We start from the raw sequence: 25,170 nt of genomic DNA, 5'->3' as shown, positions 1-25,170 counted from the left end.
TTAACCGTCGTAGATTGAAAAATAGGAAATACGCCCCTTGATCCCTTGGGCGAAGCAGAGGATAGAAAATATTGCTAAAGAAAAGCCGCGTCGCCAACCTAGTGAATCCAAGACATTCAAGAGCCGCTCAAGTTGACACGTCAGTAGAGGGAGTTCCTAACATAAAAGAGTAGCGCTCAACGATAAAACGCATCGTACATAACTGACAGTGACTCAGATTTCATGTGTCCTGGCGCGAGAAGTTTATCTTCTCAGCAGTTACGTAGAGTACATTGAATAATTTCTTGATCATACAGCCATTATTCCTTGGTGAAAATTACAACTAACGGTGAGCGAGTCCGTAATTTTTAATAATATAGGGCTCGAACGAAGGCTGATGGTTAGGGGATAGTGGGAACTTTAGCTAGAAGCCTAGTGCAATCGGTCAAAGGTCCGCACTCACGGTTCCCCTCGGTGGCGGCGGTGACCACGTTGCCTTCAGGTCCTCGCCCGACGTCACTGGCGGAGCGCATGCGCAGTTGGTGCCTGGTTCCACACGCCAGTCCCGACAGGGCGAAGCTGGTGCGATCGCCGCCCACCGACTGCTCGCGCCACGGGTGCTCGTCGCCCTCCGCACGCCAGGACACGTAGTAGGCTGCGATGAAGCATCGGAGGTACGAAAGAAACATGTAAAGCAAGCATCTGATAATGCACTGTTCATAACGTTGTGCGCTGGACATGCTCGAGCTTGTGCATTTTACAAGAGCTCGAAGTATTTTCCTACACGGAACTCCAGATACTTTCGCGTGCTTTCGTCAAAAGAGGGAGCAGCTTCCCAACTGTGGTGCCCGCGGCGAGGTATCGACTTTTCGTAGAATGAAAAGCACTGAAGACCTCAAGATGTCCCTGTGCACACGAGTGAGAGCGTATGCTTTGCTAAAGGCAGAACCGCAAGACGAGATACTAGAACTTGGCTATCTTAATCTTCTCCTGTAAATGTGGGCGATTCACGCAGTATTTTGTACTTGGTTAGCTCTTTCTTTGCACCCTTGTCAGTGTTTGGTTTGGTTTGGTTTTGTGGGGTTTAACGTCCCAAAGCGACTAAGGCTATGAGAGACGCCGTAGTGAAGGGCTCCGGAAATTTCGACCACCTGGGGTTCTTTAACGTGCACTGACATCGCACAGCACACGGGCCTCTAGAATTTCTCCTCCAAAGAAATTCTAGCCGCCGCGGCCGGGATCGAACCCGCGTCTTTTGGGCCAGCAGCCGAGCACCATAGCCACTGAGCCACCGCGGCGGCCCTTGTCAGTGTTCATATTCACATTTATTTGTATTTACTTTAGTAATGGTACACTAAAGTAAACTTATTAAAAATAGCAGTAGTAGATGGTATTTAGCATTAGCTAACTAAACGGTAGTAAATGAAACTTAGGAAGGTGTTTAGAAATGGTTAGTTAGTATTTGCAGGAAAAGTTGACAGACTGCAGGTGCTGCGCTGAATAGAGCCTTTCATTTTCAATGATGCTAGTTCTTTTTACCTTAGTGACCTGTCGGAAATCACCCTTGCGCATTTATTTACAAATGAAAGCAACACGTGGAGGTCCCGTGTAGGTTCCATATCCTCTGATTTTGGTATAACTGCATTGCTAATGCTTATATTTTAAATGTCTGAAACAAAAGCCTCGGAATTGAATCCTTACAATATTTAGCATTCCTAGAGTCTCTTCGTTTTTGAGTCGCTAAGATTACAATGTCGCAGCTCTCCCAGCTGCGCCTTTTCAAACGATGCCGCTTTCGATGCATCTTTACCATCCTGGATAGTCAGTAATAGTTACAGTGCACACCGACGTCAACAGCGGGCGCTAATCGTTCTCCCCCCTGCCCGCAACACGTGCGCACACATGCACGATAATCCCGTTCGCGATTGGCGCACGAGGCCTCTAACGTAATGTCCCTGCTCTGACTAATGCTGTGGTCGGACGGCTTAGCGCCAGCCGGCACCTTTAAGCACTCGCCAGTGTTCGGAGAGTGTCTTAGGCCTCTCCAAGCGGCTCGTCGGTGCGTCGTTCCAGCGCCCGAACTGCCCGCACCGTCAATAATGCAGAGTGCGGGCTTACTCCTGATGGGGGGATCATCGAGAGGGATGACCGGCCTCTCCCACGCCAGCGAGATGGTCCGGGCCGAGGTGCCGACCACACGGTACGTGGGCGGCGGAGGCGGGTCTGCAACATTGAGGACCGCAATCAGCAACGCCTCGGAATTGCGGTGCCGGCAGCTGCACTAAGCCGCCGCCAGCGCTGCAACATTGAACAAGAAGCCGAACACAGGCCGACGCAGCCCCCGTCCGCGCGTGAGCGCGTGCAGACATTTCCTCCGGTAGGTGTTGTACATGCTGAGATCAACGAGGAAATGTGCGAAGTGCAGTGAAGAGGCTTGTCTGATATCGTGGTTGGAGATGCCAGCGCTCTGCAGCGCCACTCTGTGCACCTGGGTGGTTTGGATATAACAACTGGGGAACATAGGTTGCCACCAGACTACAGAGGAGGAAATGGAAGTTTGCAGTGCTTAAAGTCTGGCTCCATCGAAGGGGTTTCTAGTGATTTGGCACAGGCAGCGAGGGAAATAAAGAGGGAGAGAGAGAAAGCGGCTGAAAGGCCTACATTCTAGCATGGGGGGTCTAGATTCCTGACTATACTGGACGGGGCAAGCATCACTTTATACATGGGGTGAAATTGTTTTTTGGGGTCGCTGTTTGCTCAGTTTATGACACAGACCTGAAACAATCTCCATGCTCTGGCAGTGGGCTCGTTGTGGTTGTCGTATGGCCTTTGAGCTGTGTGGCGAGCTGTGGACTGACTCGTGGGGTGAGGGCAAGGTTTTCCCCTTTTCCTCCAGTCATTGTGCAGTGCTTTTGATTTTTTATTTTTTCCGTCTCGGGTTTTCGAAAACATGTTAATGATCCTTGCTAAAAATCAACGAAAAAATTTTGAAAGGATAGAGAAGAAATGTTCCGTTCACCACTGACACAGGAAGAATAAAAGATGGTTGCCTGCTTCGGATTTATGCAGCCCCTACATTCTAGCACGGGGGGTCTAGATTCCTGACTATACTGGACGGGGTCTGGGACCTCCCGAAAGCCCCCTGACTTTAACCTCTGGATGTTTGCTACCGCCGCAGTCAACAGGATACAAAGGGCACAATACGAAGTGCACAATGAAACATGGGCACAGACGAGATGGAAACAGACAGAACGTGACGCTGGCATTGGCCCGCACTAAAATTTAAGAGCATTGCATGTATGTGTAAGGTTCTTAAAACAGATATGTTGTCAGGCTGGTGTGCAACACCGGGGTTAGCCTTCATATGACATTCCTAAAATAAAAAAAAAAGTTATGTTGCTTCATGACGTGCACAAAACGCGAGCCGTTCTGCCTGCGGCAGTTGCGCTTGCCTTGTTTTAAGAAGTTACGGTGAGGTAAGCAGGCTTCTCAGCAGGTTTGTGCGCTATGGATCCTCGTGTTGACTACCCACTAGCCCGAACCCTGGCCCTTGTAAGCTACATTATATCACTTCTTGCTAGTAAAGATTTGCGGAATGTCACTCCTGGTCTGGTAAAGTCACTCACATCCATACAATGGGAATGCTCCGGTATGATGACGACACTTGCATCCATCCAATGGACGAATTTCATGACCGACGATGAATTCTGGCCCCATGGGCTTCGAATGCTATCGCGTTGAAAGGCCGACATCTGCAGCGCATCCTCCGTTAAACCATAAAAACTAAATCATTAAACTGCTAGAGCTAGTTGGCGGCTCTCTGCCTGGTCGCGCCTACGATGTGGTGATCTGCCTCACCTGCCGGATATTACACAGGAGCGAACCTCCATTAGAACCGCGCTCTTCTGTCAGCTCTGCGCTGTCTGTGACTCAGCTTAGCGTTACGCTGACCAGTGCTGGGACGAACTTGTCACCCTTGCGTTTCTTTGTATAAGATCCGCTATCGACGCATAACACTTCCTCCTCTTCTTTCCTTATCCCGTGCTGTTTGCAGCCTCCACTCACCGGCAGCCAGGGTGCGCACAGAATGCGTCCTGGAAGGGGGTCCGGGCCCCTTGGCGTTGTAGGCCTGCACCAGCACCTCGTAGCGGGTGTCCCTGTCCAGGCCCGTGAGGACGCCCTCGCGCTCGTGCAGTGTCTGGTAGCGCAGGGGCTCGGGCGAACCCTCGCGCCGGTACGCCACGTAGTAGCCGTCCACGCGGCCGAAGCCGACGCTGGAAGCGCCGCTCCCCGGGGAACCGGGAAGGGACGACGGGTCCTGGTCGTACAGGTCGGTGTGGATAAACAGATCACTTCTAGTCTTCCTGTACGCATACTTTCAGTGAATCTGGCTAGCTGGCTAGCCGTTGCGGGGACTTGTTTCTCGAGACTGTCAAGAAGAATGCGCTAAGAGCTAAAAAATAAACAACCTCAAAAAGTAACTGAAAAATTTTTCAGGCAGGTCACCGCTCTTGGTCTAAAGTACCTGAACGAGACAAACGCTTTGGATCGAATTTATCCCAGACCTGCATTAATTTATGTAAAACCTGGTTGTTTAAAGCTGGCAGAGGTGGACCAGAGAACGCACTGACTAAATTTTGTTAAGAATCGCATTCTTTTTGAATTAGTCACTTTGAGTAGAGACTGCTTGAGCTGCTTGAGTACTGCTTGAAACACTCTGTGCTTAATAAAAGCTGGGAAGAGCACGGGCTCCTGTCAAATTTTGCTTGTGTCAGAGATTCAGCTAACACATCCACACTTGGTGGGGCGAGAAGGCCACAAAAATGAACAGAGCGAGAAAGTGCACGGCGGCTTTGAGGGCTGTAGCCGCAACCAGCGCTTCGAATTAGAGGGCACACCTGCGGCCTTATTTTATTTGAGAGAAAATATTCGTAATAAATTGTAATGCCGGAGTTATCCTACACAGGTTCGCAGTCTTTGAAGCCAAGATATGCTTTATCCGGTTTAATAAGTCTTTACATTCTTTCGCATATATGTATCCTAACGAGTCCTCCTCCCCGCCGCGGTGGCTCAGTGGTTACGGCGTTCGGCTGCTGGTCCGAAAGATGCGGGTTCGATCCCGGCCGCAGCGGCTGAATTTCGATGAAGGCGGAATTCTAGAGGTCCGTGTACTGTGCGATGCCAGTGGACGCTAAAGAACCCCAGGTGGTCGAAATTTCCGGAGCCCTTCACTACGGCGTTCCTCATAGCCTGAGTCGCTTTGGGACGTTAAACCCCTATAAGCCAATCCTAACGGGTCCTCCATACACCATCTTCTCCGCTACTCGAAGCTATGCTAGATTTTAGCAAGTCGGTTTGGTTTGGTTTATGGGGTTTAACGTCCCAAAGCGACTAAGGCTATGAGAGACGCCGTAGTGGAGGGCTCCGGAAATTTCGACCACCTGGGGTTCTTTAACGTGCACTGACATCGCACAGTACACGGGCCTCTAGAATTTCTCCTCCAAATAAATTCTAGCCGCCGCGGCCGGGATCGAACCCGCGTCTTTTGGGTCAGCAGCCGAGCACCATAACCGCTGAGCCACCGCGGCGGCTTTTAGCAAGTCGGAAAGTTGTTGCAAACTGCACTTTGTAACAACTAACTACAAAAAGGCAGGGGAGTGGCCAGAAAGACCAATTTAAAAGTATGGGAGCTATTATTCTCACAGTGTACCAAAAATATTGAATAACGTCCAGTGAGAATGAAAAAGGGGACTGTAGTTCCAAGTGTTTGCTGCATCTGTCATGCAATCACCGTTGATGCGTGGTAAAATTGAGTTTACAGTGCAGAACTGGAATTACTGTAGGTGCATACTGTGACTTGCTTCACGATGGATCACAAATGGTGTTCCATGACAGAGGGCGTAGTACAGATGTGGCGCTGACTGAGAAATTAGCTCAATGGGATGCACCATGTTTTGGCCATGGTTTATCCCTCATTCACAGCGCTTTTCGCTCTTAACCTTAGTGCTGGAAGGAATATTTGCTCTGGATTTTATCTGTCTTAATTGCAGTCCGTTGAACAATCTGGCGCAGTTATGTGTTATAAACGTACGGAAATATGAACTTACCTCGAATTTTATCGATACACTTCTCGAATCGATCGGAGAGAGGTGAACATTCGTTGGCGCATTCCGAGGAGCTGCAAAGTTTTAAAAAATCAGTAAGAACATCATAATTTATCTGTATTATTGTATATAGACAGTAATACCACCTTCAGGCAACTGTGCCTTAACTATGGACATCTCGCGAAATTTCTTGCGGAAAGTAAAACGACTCTGTTTTCCACCCTTTTTATTTGGTGCGTACGCCAAAATAGCACCGTTTATGTGACTTAGAACGAAGCAGTTTCCGTTTCATGAGGACTTTGAACTGTGTGTGCCAGTTGAAACTGGAGCCTTACTTTCGTTGATTTCAAGTTAACGAACTAATCCGCTGCACATTACTGGGCACGCTTGCGACATCGGAAACAACTTCGTTATATACATCACATACCACCGCCAAACTGCTGAAAGAAGGCAGAAAACTCTTAGCACCATCAGTAGATACTGATATGTAAATATTTATCTCACCTGATTTAGAGAAATTTGCGTCTGAAGCGGTTAGAGCACGCACTGTCTCTAGGAGAATACGCGATGGTGGAAGAGATCATGAACCTGCTAAGTGCATAAGAGCGCTGACTATTCTGCTCGATTTAACCCAGTGCCATAGTGGAACAGACGTTCAGCTATTTTAGTTTCGAACAGAAGGGGTCGACGTAGTCTGTCTGTAGTACATAAACGTGTTTTTCATGTAGTATTGACCTTTTACTCACCCTCACTATTTAATTGTAATTTGCCTGCCACCTTCTGTAAGGCCTACCACACAATATGTACAGTGAGAATGCGGGCTCATTCTCCGCGAAGTTTCTGATTGCGGTTTCTTTAGTCTGTTAATGAAAGTAAATGTGATAGGGACCGTATTAGTAGGTACGGATTATAAGTGTAGGGTGAATTGTATTTTTTATTTTTGATACGCGAAGAAAAAAGCCATAAGTAAATCTTTCATAAAAAAAAATGTCGATGGCTTTCGTTCATTCTAAGCATTCATTGCTCGCTAAGAGACTGAGAGAGAGAAAAAAGTTATTTAAACAACCGATGTCCCGGTCCGTGTTCATGAGCGAGAGAGCTAAGTTTCCTCTCTAAAGACTGTGAGCAGGTGCTTCAGGAGATTGCCTCATGACAGAGCCGTTTTGCCGTGCTGTGCAACGCAGGTCTCATATGTGACTATGTTGCCGTGAAAATTAAGCTGAAATATATGCGCAACCATGGAAATTTGAACTATCAAAAGAGGAATAAATAAAATCAACCTAGATTCGCGCAGCGTGAAAGCGGCGTCTCGGCTTTTGTAAGGCAGAAAAGTCCCTTTTCACCGCGAACAGCTCCATCCGACACTCACGTGCGCATATGAGCTGCTTACTGGCGTCTTTGTTAGCTGTGACAGGCGCGACGCAGTCACTAATTCTTCTCTCAGCGGTGGCGTCAGGTTTCACAATGAGCGTGCACTTGTGTTCTGTACGCGCAACCTGCCACCAAGGTTTAGCTACTTCCTGTCTGCCTTTCCGCTAACGGTAATGCTTTTCGACGAGCCCACGCTTTGGTGGTACTCTTCAGTGCACTATCACTCACACAGCACTGCGCACGCTTCCGTGTCGGTCCTCGCTTTCAGCAGGCGCTCACACGCTCGTCTGACAGCTCATGCTGCACTGCGGCGTATTCTACAAATCTTCCCACTGAGGCGAGATTCACTGCGTTTCCCCTCTCCTGCTGTTGTTCCTGCTCTAGCGTCGCAACCAACTCGCTTTTTATGCGAAGCATACTACTTTAGCTACCACTTCAGCCCTTCACCGTGGTTATGCGCCTCCAAATCACGTGATACATGACGTCAAACCACGTGACACGATGACGTCACGACAGTAGAGAAACGGGGTCCCACCTCGCGCCGTCGCTGTGGTTGTGCGCCTCCAAATCACGTGATACATGACGTCACACCACGTGACACGATGACGTCACGACAGTGGAGAAACGGGGGCCCACCTCGCGCCGTCGCTGTGGTTGTGCGCCTCCAAATCACGTGATACATGACGTCACACCACGTGACACGATGACGTCACGACAGTGGAGAAACGGGGGCCCACCTCGCGCCGTCGCTGTGGTTGTGCGCCTCCAAATCACGTGATACATGACGTCACACCACGTGACACGATGACGTCACGACAGTGGAGAAACGGGGGCCCACCTCGCGCCGTCGCTGTGGTTGTGCGCCTCCAAATTACGCGACACGATGATGCTTCGCATTCTCCAGGCTTAACCAAGTTAAGCCTCAGCCATTTTTTTTTGGTCATCTTACATTCCGCTCACACATCGTCGATTCTTAACGGCTACGAAGAATCCGTAAGACGCCGTGTTTTATGCGATGTCAGTGCACGTTACATAACCCCTGATGATGCAAAGCGGCAATTGGGGTAGTTTGTCAGCAATCTGAGGTGGGCGATATTATTCCAGAACCGTTCACTACTGCACCTATTTCTCTCTTTTTTTCGCTTTGTCCTTCCTCCTTTCCCGTCCGACGCGGTTGAGGTGTACGCCGAGAGGAGAGACTGTTACTTCGTTTTTAATTTCCTCAAAAGCAGAGCTCAGTGGCATCAGGCTAAGAGCATTCCGACTAGAAACGCTTGTTTCAAAAGTAAATCGTATTTCTTGCCACATCCTTTAAAATTTGCATAAGCGTTACTTGAATATTGCCTTTTTTCCCCATTCCTACAATTATGGTCTCAGTATCTTCAAGTGCTTTCTGCAGTGGCTCTGTGGCTATGACGCTCGGTTGCTGTCCCAACGTCACGCAACCTAATCCTGGCCGTGACAGCCGCATTTCGATGGAGTCGAAAGACACCGATGTGATGCGACTTAGTGGTGAACTAGTGATCTGAACATCCGCCTAGTAGACGGGAGGTTCGGAGTTCGATGCCCAGTGAAGCTGGGTACCCACCGATTTTCCAAAGGATACAAGCTTTCTCTCGCCTTCGTGTTCGGCGTATCTGGAGTAAAATGCTCGGCAAAAGGGTCTTGGACCAAGGTCCAAAAAGATCTTGTCGTTGTGGGATCAGGGAGCGGTCCGAATACTCAAGACAGGCTTTGCAATCGGCCACTCCCGTAATGGTCTGGTGCGTCTACCTCGAGAATTCACCCTGGGCTCAAGTCGCACCTTGTAGGCGTCGTCCAGACCATCAATGCCATACCCAGCGGCTCCACCAGATGTCACGTGGGTTAAGAGTGTTGTGGAAGCGTCAAATGCGACACCCGAAAATCCAGAAAGAGGCGCGCTTGCACCATTGGTCAGGGCAGGGGGTTCGAATTTAATCCGAAGCCCTCTACTACGGCTAAGTCATAACCCACATGCAGGTTCAGGACGCTAAACCCCACATAGCTAGCAAACATCTCCAAGTAAGTATTCCCTCTTGGCGTTTTACGCTTTTCACAAAACCCCGGCTAATCGGCCATCGTGGGTGTACGTGCAGCCTTCAGCTGAGGCCGATGAAAGCGACAACAACCGGCTGCGCCACTCACGTTCATCGTCGGTATGCACCTCTAGCGGCGGCGTGTATCCACCGGGTCCGAGCGTGTTCTCGGCTCGCAGTGTGAACAGGTAAGATGTGGACGGCTCCAGGCCCCGCACCGTCACCTTGGTCTCCGTGCCGGCCACCGACACGCTGTCCTCCCACGTGCCTTGGATACGAGGGATGGTGAGAGTATATTTGGCTATCAGCAGTGTTCTGGAGCATTCGAGGTTGCATAGCAAAGGATGTACATGCACAAGGTGTACAGTCGTCCACAGACTCATCTAGAGCGCTCTAACTCCGCGCCGCCCTCGCTCCACAGCGCGCAGAGCGACGTCTAGCGGCAGCGCCTGGTTCGAGATAGCGCATGTATGATGCACGATTTTCAAAGATGCGCTATCTCGAACCGGGCGCTGATGCTGGACGTCGCTGTGCGCGCTGCGGAGCGAGGACGGCGCGGAGTTAGAGCGCTTTAGACGAGTCTGTGGACGACTGTACAAAACAGATTGCACGGGATGACAGAAGCTCCATTTCCGCGTTTCAGACCGCTGGGAACAGGCAGCATGGGCACCGGATCGACGACATGTTTACGAGAGGACGACCTCGCACGCGCCATAGCAATTTACAGAGTCTTGCATTTTTGGCTGGACGATATTAACCCCGTGCATTCGTGAAGACGGCTGGTTCATTCGCGCCCTTACATCGCGAGGTCGCATTTATCTTTGAAACGCGCTAAACTCAACGTGTGTCAACGGTCGTGTAAAACACGCGTCCAGCAGAAATAGGCAGCCACTAAGGATTAAGAAGTGGGATAATTTCCCAACTTCATAGAACGGCAGCCGTGCTACATGATCACGTAACGAAAACACACCGTCCTTGTTGGTCCATCGCAGCAGGTATTGCGTTATGGGGAGGTTCCCGCTGAAGGGCTCCGTCCACGTCAGCCGCACGTATCTGCTGGACGCCTCGCTCACTTGGAGACTCTCCGGAACGCCGGGGACATCTGGTAGGTAGGAAGGGAAGCGATTAAGAAAACTGCATGCGACACGCAGATGAGGTGCAAAAGACAACTATGCTGGTCGTTTATAAGGATAGGTGCACGATGGGGAGTGTCCGGATTACATCAGTGGTTTTTTGAGGAAAGTAAATGGCAGGGAAGTAACTATCTCACTTATTGGTGGACACCTCAACCGGGTCGTGAGGGAAGGGAGGAAGCTGGGAGTGAAATAAAAGAGAGAGAAAGAAAGACAGAGAGAAAGAGAGGGAGAGGTGCCATAGTGGGGGGCTCCGGAAACATTTCGACCACCTGGGGATCGGGACTGCGCGTCACATGGACACTCAAGAGTGAAGGCAGCTCTTTGTGTACCGGTCGATGTAATATTACCCTATTCTTTCAAAATTTTACCTCCCCTTACATCCGTGTCTAGATCGTTATCTTCTGAGCTGTCAGGACCATTTCGCTCCACACACGTTTACTATGAAACTAGCCATTCGCTGTCCTTGAACGAGCAACTGCGCTGCGCGTTTGGTTCACTAAGCGTGATTCTGAGGGAATAATTTGACGCCCTTAAGAACAGTGCGAGCAATGGGAGGGCCGTACCTTGCACAACCAACTGCACGTTAGTGGTGTCCTCCCCGAAGTCGTTGGAGGCGTGACATGTGAACAGTGCGTCGTCAGACTTCTGGATGTTCGTGATGGTCAGTGTAGACCTAGGTCGCTTGGAGTCAGCGTGCTCTACCTGGGAATACCTGGAACAGAAGGGACACAGCGGTCAGGAGAGCGGAGGATGCATCAACTTCTACCATTCTTCTGGCGGTAACACGTCGAATACGGGATTTGATTGGATTGGAAAATGTTTATTGCCAGCAGTGAGCCCTAGTGGGCATTATACTAGGTGGCTTCGAGCCCATGGCTCTTGGCGACCTTGTGAGCCTACCCAGTGCCCCGGACTTGCGTCAACGGGTCTGAGCTGGCCAGTATAGCCTCCCACCGCTCTAGAGAAGGGACTGGTAGTAGGTCCGCCGGTGGCGGCGCCTTTTTGCAGCTCCATAAAATGTGGTCATATCTGGCTATCTCGCCGCATTGTTTGCAAGTATTTATTTATTTATTTATTTATTTATTTATTCAATACTGCCAGCCGCCTTTTGGTGGCCAAGGAAGGAGTGGGGATACAATTGAACAGTGCTTTGTCAACAACAAACAACGAAAAAAAAGAAGGCCTGCAGGTAGGCAACAAAATTTCTGCCAAACAACACAAATAATATACGAGTAACAAACACTTCACATTAAAATACAAAACAACACGCGACAAGGGCAACACGACAAGGGCAAGTAGCGTCGTATTGTGCTGGATACATGTGTGCTAGTTTCGACGGGCTAAAGAAGGCTCGAGTCTGGAGCCGACGCCATGTTACCTCCTGGCTTTTGCCGAGCTTTTTGTCTGGTGGCGAATAGATCCTCCTTTCCAGTTTAAACTGATTGGTGTATTCGTGAAATGATATGAATGCATCTCTCGTGAAATTTGGGGACTCAACCCGGCTCACTGCTCGGCTGACATAACCTCGAGCTATACTGTGAGCCAACTCGTTTCCCCTGTTCCCCGAGTGTGCCGGCACCCACATTAGCTCCACCTCTCTTTGGTCCCAGTCTTGATGTCTTAAGATTCGTTCTGCCTCCTGGGAGATCATACCCCGCGCGAAATTGTTGATAGCCACCTTGGAGTCGCTAATTATGGTGACTGCTTTGGTGCTGGCCATTGCCATGACGATAGCCGCCTCCTCCGCTGTCCCTGAGTTCTTTGTTTTGACCGAACCGACCGTTAATGTTTCACCCGAGTCGTTCACGGCCACGACCACAAAGGAGTCGCCTCCTTCGTATTCCGCCGCGTCTACATAGGCTGTGTATTCCGAGCCTTCGAGCTTGGCTTCAAGGGCCTTTGCTCTGGCTCTCCTCCTGCCTTCATGAAAAGCATGGTGCATGTTTTTTGGAATTGATTTAATAGTGAGTAATTTTCTCACTTCAGTCGGTAATTTTGCCTGCGCGTTTCTTTCCATAATTCTATCATGTAATCCTAGGTTGCTCAGCATCTTCCTCCCCGGGAGTGAGGTTGCAAGCCTCCTTAATTGCGCAAATAAATGTGCCTCGCATAGTTCCGTGGTGGTGTTGTAGATCCCCAGTTTAAGAAGTCTTTCCGTAGGAGTGCAGTGGGGAAGTTTTTGAAAATATTATAGTTTCAAGTGAATCACACCATGATTCATATCGGCTTTCGATTTCAGTGATTCCGTGACATATACCAAGCACACAGACCGAATCACAGTCGTCAAAATACCTTTTTTTTTATCTGAAGCTAGCCTGTAAGACTAACCAGATTGCTTAATTCTTACTTGTTTGGCAACAATTGAATGCTTCTTGTACAAAACTCTGTCGGCATGGTATACCAGTCTGCATACAGAACTTTCACCTTACTATTAAACTATTGAAGCAAATGGAACGCCAATATCCGTTGACATTTCATAGGGAATCAAAAAATCCCAGCAATGAACAGCTTAGCATATGATGAAGGATCTGCGCTTTATATTATTGATTATACGCGTAAGAATAATGATAGAACTTTCCTGGTTTTTAGGTTTGAGGTGTTTTCGAAAAAAAAAAAAAAGAGTATGACGCGATATCGTTAAAGGATCCCTGCGGTCACTTGAGGGTTTTCTGGCGCACCTTTTTGCAGACATCGACACGCTTGTTGACATCACATATCGCTTCATTACACGTCATCGTTCATATTAATTGGGGACGCTAACCAGCGACCCTAATTAACTAAGTGTTCTTGTAATGCAATTCGCCTGCCTTGCGGTGCGAGGTGATCGACGGTCGGCATTACTACTTTTTGGGTGTGCTTGCCACTGGACACGGCAGTGCGCGCTTCTGAGAGAAGACCTTGTGCTCCCTCTTCACTTTTGCAGAGGAGTTGGCTCGTATCTGTGCGACGTCAGTGCACCCGTCGCGGTAGCTTTGCGGTCAGGGCACTCGGCTACTGAGCCGGAATAACCTGCTTCGAACCAGGCCGCGGAGGACGCGTTTCAATGGAGGCGAGGTGCAAAAAGGCACCCGTGTGCTGCGCGCTGTCAGTGCACGCTAAAGATTTCCCAGGGGGTCGAAATTATTCCGCAGTCCTGCACTACAGCACCTCTTACTCTCTTTCTTCTTTCATTCCATCTACCTCCTTTCCCTGAGGGCGAGATGGGTTCACCGAGAAGTGAGACAATTGCCGCGCCTTTCATTTCGTCACAATAGTTTTTTGGTCGGGTGCCACCCTTTGGTTTACGAAGTTAAGGTGCGGCCAGCACACTTTTCATTTTCCTATTTCTTGCAATCAAAACTCATATTAGGTGTTATGTCAATGATTCTTTATCAGTCGTAATGGATACGGTAGGGTTCATAAGCGCCTTTTGTCAGCTTGACCGTACAGGGTTCAGCAGCGAGCCATCAGAGGGGCTTGCAATCGTCGACGTACCTGTGGTCGCCCAAAGCAGCGACGGGCACGCCCTCCTTGAGCCACCAGAGGCGCATGGGCGTGTCCCCGGCCTCGGGTTCGCACTGAAGGTGCACCGTGCTGCCCCGTTTGGCCGAGTTCGTGGACTCCTTCGGCGAGAGGCGGGGGCTACCTGCGCGTCGGCGTCGAAGGGTTGAACAAAAGAGGAACAAAATGCTGGCACGTCACTCTTAAACGGTTTCGATGGCCTCTGAAAATGACTTAAAAAGAATGTGTGTGTTTAAGAACCCCGCGCGCAATACCATACCATGGTGTTTAGAATCTGACAGTAGCTGGATCCGCCAGTCGACTTTGGATATAATCGAAAGTGGAGACGCGAAATCAGGTGCTTGTCTGCAACTTTTTTTTTCTTAAGAAGTGAAGTAGTCTTGCAGATTGATGGCCTTCAAATTCTCAGTACACACGCGCTCTGTAAGGACAGTGGCCAAAGAGGCAATGGTAATAAAAAATTAGTGTCTATACTGTCCATCAACAGAAATTTGCTTGGTTATGGTACACACACACAAATACACGCGAATCACATATGCCAGGAAAGTTTTTATGCACAAAAGAAAGATTTAGAATATCGGCATTCTGGCGAACATTACGGTTAGCTGACATGCCACACAAACTGTGCATGCGCGCATTTCAGGGTTAGTAAAACAAAAGCAAATACAAGTGATTCGGCTCAAAACGTGACGTCTTGAAAGCAGGTATCCGCAAATTTAATGCTTCTATTATCATACAATTCGATTAAATAATCGGTTCAACTGTGACTTGACTTCTCGAGCGGCTGTAATATCGCCAGAAGGAAGAGCAGAACATGCAGGGTCGACGACTGTTGGATGGAGGCAGCACTAGAACAGAGCCTAGGGATTGCAGTCCGCCACTCACTGCGGACGGTGAGGCGCACCACCTTGGAGAGCTCCGCGCCGACGCCGTTGGAGGCCTCGCACAGGTAGAGGCCCGCGTCGGCAGCCTCCACGCTGCGGACACTCAGCGACCCGTTGACCAGCACGTGGACGCGAGAGCTGCTCACCAGGGCGCGGTACGGGCCGGACTCCCAGCCTGCGCAGAGAGAGAGACACCGGTGATGTCGGGATTTCACTGCAGCACAGAGCACGGTAAGGGAAGCGCCACATTTCGGTAAGGTTTCAAATACAGCCCCAATAAAACGATTAGCTGTAAATACAGGGTAAATACGAATTGCAGAAATCAACTTTAAACATGACAATGGCAAAGCAAGAAGTATTATTATCCAAATGGGCCAAAAATAATACATTGCTTTGATGCAGCTTCGCGCATACATAACAATAAAGATTTGAAGGCTTAGAAGCATGATATTTAGGGCACACCTATAAAATTCTTAACCATCCGTTTCCGGAAAAATAATAGTTATGCTACGGATGAGTACTGAATGTTCATTTTGCACATTTCGTCACGCCTGAAGTGCATTGCTAATGTGAAGAACTTAGTGCGCCCCCTGACATTGACCCTGACCACATGCACTGCCTGGTGGGGAGGGCCAGCGTGGCAGCGATAACCAGTGGACAGCCGGACCAGGGGCCCGCCCACATGCTCTAAGAAGAATATGTGCCAATAAAGGTGTTTTAAATCAGTCGATTAATCAATCACAGGCCCTGCGTGTACGTCTTCCCCGCAGGGAATATTACAATGTTCTTTTTTTTTGGCGGTAACGCTTTCCTGCTCGCATTGTTTTTAAAGCTAATGGTGCGCTGCTTTATTAGCATATTGTGAGGGCTGGCGAGGAGGGGGGGGGGGGGGGCGGACGGTAGCGTAGGTGGAAGCTGAAAATTAAATGGAAAGTGGGTACGGCGTAGTGTTTCCTACAAAGAAGGCACGCCAAGATCGAGATATCTTTTTTGGCACGTTTTGCAGTCCAGGTATGTTTTTTTTTGTATGCCCGAAGCATACTCGACTAAAAAAAAGGTACCGACATCTGCGTCGCGATAGCTTCGGTTAGCTTTCAAGAAAAGGAGGCATTTGTTCTTGATAAGTTCTTAGGTTCAAGGAAGTAGCAGAAGGGCTTGATCTTGTATGAGTTTTTTGCGGCTTGTGAAAGGAAACAACAGTGCCTTCTCTCTGCGAGCGCAGTAGGTTTATCTCTATTTTTGTGATTATTTCAAGCCTATGTATTTCATTTCTTTTTGAATAAAAAGTAATCTGTTAGTCAGCGCTTGTGTCGCGCATGTCTCTGGTTTTTGACCGTGATTTTTGTGCTGCATGAACATGAGCTTATCATGGATGACATAAGGTAGCGGCGGTTGAGAGATGTCGGCCGCATATTACTGAAGATGCGCTGTCTCACAGGGATCCTGCTTCTATTCGCTTGGGGCACATACATACAGAATAACGTGCGTTTCACATGTGGCACACAGAGCAGGAAGGAGGAATATGGGGCCAAACGTATTTCACTTGATTGGCCGCCTCAGCGCATGTTTCAAAGGGCACAAAAAAAATCTCGGAGGTCGTTAACCGCTGTGTAACGCGAGATTCAGTGACTGCTGTTTGTGGCGGTGAATGTACGTAACATCATTTGCTTTTTACCATTTCTCTTCTTCTGTGGCATAAGGTGTGTGACGTCATTGTGTTCGGATCATTTGGCGTGGCGCACTGCCATAGCAACTTGGAACAACGCCATGCGGGCCAATCACTGATGCCCTTCGCAGTTTTGTAATGGGTGGCGCCAGTCCATCCTGACCAATCAGCATGGCGCGTTGTTACGCCGACGAAGCTACAGAACCGGAAAACGCACTGTTAACAGCTGTCGCTGGAAAAAAAAAAAAAAAAAGAAGCTGGGTTAAAGTGGTGGGTGAGAGGCAACTGTTTGCTTATCGTCCAGTTCGTCGTCATCGTGACTGGCCAGCAAGTGTTCGGGTGACGGTAGACCACGATCCAAAAGTGCGTGCGCATAGGAAAAGTGGTGCATTTAAATACTCCAGTATTCATAAAGAACGAAGCTTTTTATGCAAGAAACTTTATTAACGGTCCGTCCACCTTTGTTCGAGCAACAGAAGGTCTTCACGAGCACCAGGAAGTACAGCGTTGCATTTAAAAGACGTTTCACTGGCGTCTAACACGTGCGCTGTATCAAACTTTGCTTTCTCCACAATAGTTGACTCGCGACTGCACTGAATGCACTGAAAGTCCGCTTGAATATCAAAAGATGTACACTGCTTGCGGTACATTGTGCAGACGTAGCAACTGAGGCTCAGCACGAGGGAAGCGAAGTAACGTGACAAAAAGTAAAGGTGCTATTATGAAACTCAAGTATCGTGCGATAGCAGGTGGCAGCTCAAATGAACGCGTGCGATATACTTTGCTTCGAATCAGGGCAGAACAGACGGAAACTTAAGAAAGAAGTGGCATGCATATCGAAAGCCTCTTTGGTATTGATCACATGTCTGGAAATGCGAGTTCGTTGCTTCCCGATTTTTTGAGTTGTAATGAATACTTTACTTGAAGCGCGGTAAAAATGAAAGGAAAAGGAGAAGGAAATATTGCAATTACTTTGTTGCCGGGGGAGGAATGTTCACGAAAGCTGCGGAATGCCTTCGTGCTCTTATTATGCAGCTTCTCTCAGCCCCGTTCCGCAACAGAGGCTTTTCCTGTCAGTCTCATTCATTTGTTCCTTCGCTCTTCGTGCTTCCTCAATTTAGCGATTGGGTACAGAAACTAAACGGGCTCAGAAGTTCCTTTTTTTAATTTGCTGAACGGAATCCTTTTGAATCAATTACCGGCTACCACATCGATGTCTTACCACGCTCCCGGCTTAGCTACGCAGGTTTTCACTTTGTTATTAAAGTATCGGACCCTGCCGAGTCTTCCTCTCTTTCTTTCTTTCTCTGCCATCTTTGTCTCCGGGGGGCGCAGGCAGATTCCAAAATGATATTCGGCTGCACCCAGAGAACAGACGGGAGTCGTGATTTATATGCGCATATCTTTAAAAGGCGGAGAAGCAAAAAAAAAAAAAATCGATGGCCCCAGGATAGCACCCTTTATTTGGCGCCGCACAGCTCGGCATCTCTGACTCCTCCCGCTCTCCCCCTTAACATTTCTCTCTCATTTTTTATGTCTTCCAGACTTTTCCCCCGTCTGGCGGTGCGCCCGCTTTGCCTTCGCTTCAGTTCAGCGAACGCTTGCATTCCGAAGTCGTCGTCGTCCACCCTCTTCTGTTTCCTCGCCCTCGTGATCCGTGCCCCCCTCTTATCCCCGCTGCCTGTACCGCCCGTGCCTTTCTCAGTCTCCCTGTGTCTTGTGCCAGCGATCCATGTAATGGCGCTGCTTTCGGCACTTTCGTTCCCCTTTTCCCGCTTTCATTCCACGGCGTTTGGTGCGCCTGCGTCGCTTTCTTCTCTTTGTCTTCGCTCTATCCTGCGCCGGGCTTTCCGGACGTGCCGCGTTCTTTCCCACGAATACGTACGGGTACGTTCAGCGCAGGCGGTGGTGGTGACGCTGCTGTTCCGCGCTTCGCTACCACAGCATCGGCTAGAGGCATTTTCATCTCACGCGTTTGGCTCACGCAGCGAGAAGGGATGGAAACAAGAGGGTCAGCGGCGTCTGCCCTGTTTATGTGTCTAATAAAAAGATTGGTTCTTACGGCACACTCATATCGGTCGAAATGAAAAACGCTGTGAACAAAACCAACGAAACAAAGAAAAACAAAGGAAGGAAGGCATAGGGGAAGAGAGAAAGAAGGAAAGAAAGGAAAAAAGAAAGAGAAAGAAGAAAGAAACGAAAAGAAACAAAACGAAACGAAGCAAAAGGTACGATGAGGCAGGTGGAGATAAAGGAAGAACGAACGACAAAAAGGAAGCGACAACGAATGCTAAGAAGATGAAGGAGAATAGGCAGGCATAGCAAAACTGCCTCACTTGCAAAAGGATCCTCGTTCCTCTGCCGTGCAGTTTGAATAATAATAAGCGAGAGCAGGTGGTCGATCTGCTTGGAACGAGCGGCAGGGGATTCAAGAAACGCAGGATCGTCGAATTTACTGCATCTGGGAAATCTTTCGGCAGCGATGCCGTTACGTTTCTCGTGCGGGCAAAAGAGTTTCCTGCTGGCTCCCATGACGCGCGTTTGATGGCGTTTTCAGATCAAGGCCTATGTTACTCTTCATCCGTTTCTTTTTCAGGGTTCCATGCTGTCGAGATTTGATGAGCGGCAAACCGAGAGGGACCATAATGCTGCCCCCTCCTTTGCTTTAGTTCTTTGTTTTCGTGTTGCAGTATTCAGGGGCCAGGAATTTGTTTCATACGTGAACACATCTAAGCGAGTCAGTCCAGTACCACTGTCCTTCGTAGAAATTACGCTGCCGCCGCAATTAAACATCGCAATTATATTTTGTAATTATGACCACCGGGCCAGTACCTTAGGTCTTGGCCACTCCTGATAAAAAAAAAGACAAAAAAACTTGCAGCATACTTAAGCTCACCTTAAGAGTGTCACGAGATAGTGGTATCACGAGATAGTGGATAGTGGTTATGGTTTATGGGGGTTTGACGTCTCAAAGCGACTCAGGCTATGAGGGACGCCGTAGTGGAGGGCTCCGTAAATTTCGACCGCCTTGAGTTCTTTAACGTACACTGACATCGCACTTTACACGGGCCTCTAGAATTTCGTCTCCATCGAAATTCGACCGCTGCGGCAGGTATCGAACCCACGTATTTCGGGTCAGCAGCCGAGCGCCATAACCACTGAGCCACCGCGGAGACCCACAGCGTTAAAGGGTGGCTACTGTCGGCTGGGGGTTTCTTGGCGCACCCGATGGTAGATATCTACGTGCTTATTGCCACCACATACTGCTTTATCATAAATCATTGTCCATATAATTTGATGACTCTAATTAGTGACCCTCACTAGCTAAGTGTTCCTGTAATGTAATTCGTTTACTGTGCGCTGTGGGGTGTTCGTACAAGGGTACCATTTATCCCACAGAACGAACGTTGCGCAGTGCTGTGTAGGTAGCGTGCCTGGCTCCCGACGCAAAAGATGACGGTTAGATTGCGCTTGACAACCTTTTTTTTTTTATTCCGAAAATACTTTTCTACGGCTCTACCCTCTCGACCAATCAGGATTTTCCAGTCACGTCGACGCCGGGTTTTCCGCTGAACTGGACCTTTAAAACTATCGCGTTTGCTCGGGATCTGTAGGTCAAGAAAGCAGTAAAGGGGTCAAATACACTATTAGTCGCTGCAAATACGAGTAATTGCAATACGAGTCGTTGCAATCTAACCGTCAATTTGGGTCTTCCCTGCCTTTTCCAAAGGACTAGAAAAAATTATTTGCACTAGAATGAATTCCTTTTGCGAAAAACACAGTTTAATATCCCCATGCCAGTTTGGTTTTCGAAAAGGAATGTCGACCGAACTTGCTTTATTAACACAAAAGGAAATCATAATAAAATCTTTAGAAGCAAAGGAGATAATTATTGGTATTTTTGTAGACTTCTCAAAAGCCTTTGACTCTTTGAATCACGAAACACTTTTAGCGAAACTAGAACACTATGGTTTTCGGGGAGTATCAATAAATCTCCTGAAATCTTATCTCACAAACAGGCAACAATCCGTCGTAATAAATGAGGACTATTCTACTCCGGAATTCCTGAAAGCCGGTGTTCCACAAGGTAGTGTCTTAGGTCCTTTGTTATTCAATTTATATATAAATGATATTGTAAACATCACAGACCATGCTTCCTTCATTATCTATGCAGACGACACGAGCGTATTTATAAGGTCTGACAGCCTTGACGATCTTCATGATGCAGCCAATGCCACCCTTGAGGCGTTACACCATTGGAGCCAAGCAAACTCACTGCATATTAACACTAAAAAGACTAAGGCAATCCTTTTTACTGTGGCCCAAAAACGCATAAGTTGCAGATTTGACCTCTATATTGGGTCAGACAAGATTGCACTTGTACCAGAGACTAAGGTGCTCGGTGTCATATTTAATGAACATTTGGTATGGAACTCGCATGTGAACTATGTCCTCGCTAATTTGGCGAAAGTAGTTGGAGTACTGTGTAACTGCCGTCATGTCTTACCTGCAAGGCTTAAACTTCAGGTATATAATTGCCTTTTTTCATCCCAAATAGACTACTGCTCTTTAGTTTGGAGTACAACATCAAAGGTAAATATTAATAGAATCCACATATTACAGAAAAAAAGCTCTCCGGCAAGTTGCGGGAGTTTCTTGGGACGCACCATCAATGCCTCTTTTTCAAGCGTACAACGTTTTACCGTTCACTAACTTGTACAGCTACCGACTGATAACGCGATATAAGACATGCCTGAAATTCAATAATAAGGCATATCTATCACTGTTTAATCTGAAACGGCCTCCTGACGTGCAATATTCTCTTCGGAACCAGGAATCATGGTTGGTTCCGTTTTCTAGGACGAGTCAGGGGTGGAACAGCATTGAAAATCGTATAAGCAGGCTTCTAAATGAGTTAATCTCAAAAAATGTAAAAGTATACAGCATGAAACCGGCCGAACTTAAGACGTATCTGTTGAATTTTTAATAAATGTGTCTGCAATTGATCACTCCTCAAGGTCAAAACAACTAAATCTTTGTAGTAGTTCTTTTGTGTACCTAATTTCATTTTGATTGTGGTAATTATGTCATGTTATTTCAGTCCTTAGTGATGCTTTTTGTTGCACTGTACGCCAGCAATTTGTAAGGGCGCAGGGGCCCTGTCAAGCTGTCTTCTGACAAGCTTTTTTGTCCCTGTGCCCTGCATTTCTTTGTATGAAGTGCAAAATAAACCTTTGATTTGATTTGATTTGATTTGATTTGATTTGACTATAGAATTACTTATTGTCCGCCCATTCGAGAGGCAGCAGGTTTCATATATTCTTAAATAAAATAAGAATTTACACAAAACCTCTTCCAGTTCCAACGCCACTCTAGCCCTACTCTGCGTGTATCGCACTCTCCAGGCATCTTTAGCGTAATCTGCTGTGCATACAGACCTTTCCTAAAGATGGTCTCCTTTCATAAAGCTGCTCTGGCACTGTCTTATTAGTTAGGCTGCACAGCTCAGATGCCAACAGATGGTTTAATGAAAATGTATTATCGAGTCAATTCCCCGCCGTGTGCTTGCAGATATAATTTAGACGCATCGTTTGAAGTGGAAGTATTAAAGAAAAGAGAAAGCGTGAATTCTGGTAGTCCTACAGTATAGATTTCCGGGCTATTACCAGCCTACATTTAGTTTCTCCTCAGGGCACATTTCGTATTTCGGAACGCATCTGACTTTTCTGTAGTCGCGAGGCTTTCACCTATTGTCACCGGTGTCGTTCATTATTTAACCACGATGCACCAGTAGCATGCTACGATGGTGCCTGATACTGCTCACGACTTCTTCAATTATTTTCTAACGATATCTGAGTTTTAATGCGAAATCATTATCAGTCCTATGTCAAGCCGGTGGCGCGTGTTTGTATGTACTCGCAAATAGGGACAATCGCAGCGACCGCAAGAAATATAGGGTGACGTCATCAAGCGACCGTATGACGCACACAGCAAGCCGAGCACCGCCATTTCAGGCAGTCATATATATCTGGTTCTATATATACTGCCCACAGGCCAACCTCCATGTGGCGCTAGTTTTCCTGACAACCGTACCAAATTGTGACGTAACTGTTTGCCGTACAGCGTTGCGGGTGGTGTCGTACGATTCCTCGTGTCTTATAGCTTACATGTGATTAGTCAGGTTGAAAGCTAACTTGTGACAGAGATTCAAACCAACGGCGTATCCGCCTTCAGCCTTCCCAGATATTCGCATCAAAATTGTGATGCAGCCGTCTGTCTTACAACGTTCCGGGTGGAGTCATACGCTCCTGCGCGTGTGTGGGTAAGTGTCAATGCACGCAGGGACAGCAATGCTTCCGCATTCTCACACCGAAACACTCTTAAGTGTCTCTGCCGAATCTTTTATGGCATGCTACGTACAGGTTGTGTGCTTAAAGTTCTGCTGTAGTAATCAATATTAGCAAGCTGGCTTTGTCGCGTCTGCTCCGAATAACAAAGCCCCCGTTCTCTCAGGAGAGCGTGTCCCTGCATCATTGTATCTGACACTGTATCTAACCAGCTCTCAACTTGGTACGACCCGTCTTGCGCTCCTGCCTGTTCGCGCACGCTTATTCGCGTGCGTCCACCGAATGGCATTGGCACCGCCATTAGGTCCGCGCACTGGAACGACCTTTGGTTAGTCGCTTCGGAAACGACGTTATATTTGGTTCGTCCTCCAGAAATGTCGTTGTGCAGACGGCACGCGAAGGATAGGCAGAGTGCGGAGCACACATTGCGGCTACTTGCAGTACTGATGTCCAGACGTTGAGCAATATATATACAGGGTGTTTCACCTAAGACTTTCTGCAATTTTTAAAAATAAGCTATTTGAATTAGATGCGCGCTTTTTCTGGCATAGCATTGTCAGTGGTGTTGTACATCATAATTCAACTAAGACGTGCTAACTAGCAGGCTTGTTAACCAATATTTAATAGTTAACTTTTAAACTATTACCGATGGGCTCCTTAATTATTGAGAGGCATGCAGCCCACCGTAAGTAATGTCCATATCCGTTTTTAGAATTTCGAGAACGCAATTATCCTCGGCGCTGTGGCCCAACAAATTTCGCCTACATCGCGCCAAAATACATGCGGTTTGAGAAGCTTGCAGGCAAAGCAACCTCTCCAGTGAACCTAACTCGTCGAAATAGCCAAAATTTGTTGGGCCACAGCGCCGAGGATAATCGCGTTCTCGAAATTCTAAAAACGGATATGGACATTACTTACGGTGGGCTACATGCCTCTCAATAATTAAGGAGCCCAACGGTAATAGTTTAAAAGTTAACTATTAAATATTGGTTAACAAGCCTGCTAGTTAGCACGTCTTAATTGAATTATGATGTACTACACCACTGACAATGCTATGCCAGAAAAAGCGCGCATCTAATTCAAACAGCTTATTTTTAAAAATTGCAGAAAGTCTTAGGTGAAACACCCTGTATATATATATATATATATATATATATATATATATATATATATATATATATATATATATATATATATATATATATATATATATATATATATATATACAGGGTCTGTTCTGAAAGTAGTAGGACTGATTTTTTCCTGGGTGAACGGGCGGACAAGAGGTGGTCTGCGCGTGCAGGATCGTTGAAGGGGGATATTGGGAATGCTGGGGAAAATCGGCAGTCGGCTCTTGAACTCTATTATTTTGGGCGCCTCTATTATCTCGCGTGCCATTTGTATTTATTCTAATATTGTTGTTGTGTTATTCCTAAGCGGTGTTTCCTGTAATGAAATTTGCCTTTTTGGTACACCTTCTAACACTCTGGCGCTGCCTTTAATTTAATTTGTGGGCTTTTACGCATTTCCCCACATATACTCTGCTAAAGAATGCTACAAAAGTGACACAATTTTGTGTATATTCTGTGTATTCATGTCGCCTCTGCGTGTGTGTGTTTTTGTTCCTTTCGGCCATCGCAGTGCCATTTTCTGTCTTTATTTATACTTTTTTTTCCCACTCCTGTAAAGAAGGAGCCTATCCATGTGGTTCTCACGTGCGACCCCCATGTGGTTTTGTTTCCTTCGGCCATCGCAGGGCCATTTTTTGACTTTTTTGTCTTTACTTATTCTTTTTTTCTACTCCTGTAAAGAAGGAGCTTTCCATATGGTCTTCATATGCAACCTCATCTGGTTTTGGGGGTGCGCGTGCCACCCGTGGAGACACTTAGCTCAACCGCAACCTGTGCGTTCTCGTGCTTTCTCTGGAGTCGCGCGGGGCCGCAAAGAGGTGGCTAGAGGCGATACTTACGCACACAATTGGCAGGCACTTGCCTTCTTTTGTTAACCACCCCCACGCTTTTTTTTTTTTCCCTTAACTAGTCGCGTGCCCGCCCAGGCCCACCACCCTCTTTCACCTCTTTCACGGCGGCGCCTTTGCTGGCGCACCTTGACGTTTGGGTTTCGT

General features: G+C 47.7%; 1 protein-coding gene across 2 annotated transcripts in view; it reads right to left on the bottom strand.

Moving 5' to 3' along the window:
* LOC149372036 (cell adhesion molecule Dscam1-like) overlaps window positions 1-25,170 on the bottom strand; it is a 197,521-nt gene that overhangs the window by 6,000 nt on the left and 166,351 nt on the right. The window contains exons 13-21 of one of the 2 annotated variants that reach the window (XM_089566395.1): window positions 15,034-15,207; window positions 14,122-14,272; window positions 11,211-11,359; window positions 10,482-10,613; window positions 9,621-9,779; window positions 6,087-6,157; window positions 4,045-4,297; window positions 2,098-2,202; window positions 443-634 (exon numbers count right to left, since the gene is read on the bottom strand). In XM_089566395.1, the coding sequence (XP_089422521.1) occupies window positions 443-634; window positions 2,098-2,202; window positions 4,045-4,297; window positions 6,087-6,157; window positions 9,621-9,779; window positions 10,482-10,613; window positions 11,211-11,359; window positions 14,122-14,272; window positions 15,034-15,207 (1,386 nt within the window). The remainder of the gene's footprint in view (window positions 1-442; window positions 635-2,097; window positions 2,203-4,044; window positions 4,298-6,086; window positions 6,158-9,620; window positions 9,780-10,481; window positions 10,614-11,210; window positions 11,360-14,121; window positions 14,273-15,033; window positions 15,208-25,170) is intronic. The other variant, XM_089566396.1, reaches the window with a different exon arrangement.

This window comes from Amblyomma mixtum, chromosome 1 (genome assembly GCF_055824585.1).
Source record: "Amblyomma mixtum isolate Tamu chromosome 1, ASM5582458v1, whole genome shotgun sequence".
Lineage (NCBI taxonomy): Eukaryota > Metazoa > Arthropoda > Arachnida > Ixodida > Ixodidae > Amblyomma > Amblyomma mixtum.
The sequence above is the reverse complement of the archived record's forward strand: the minus strand, read 5'-3'. Positions and strand labels throughout refer to the sequence as shown.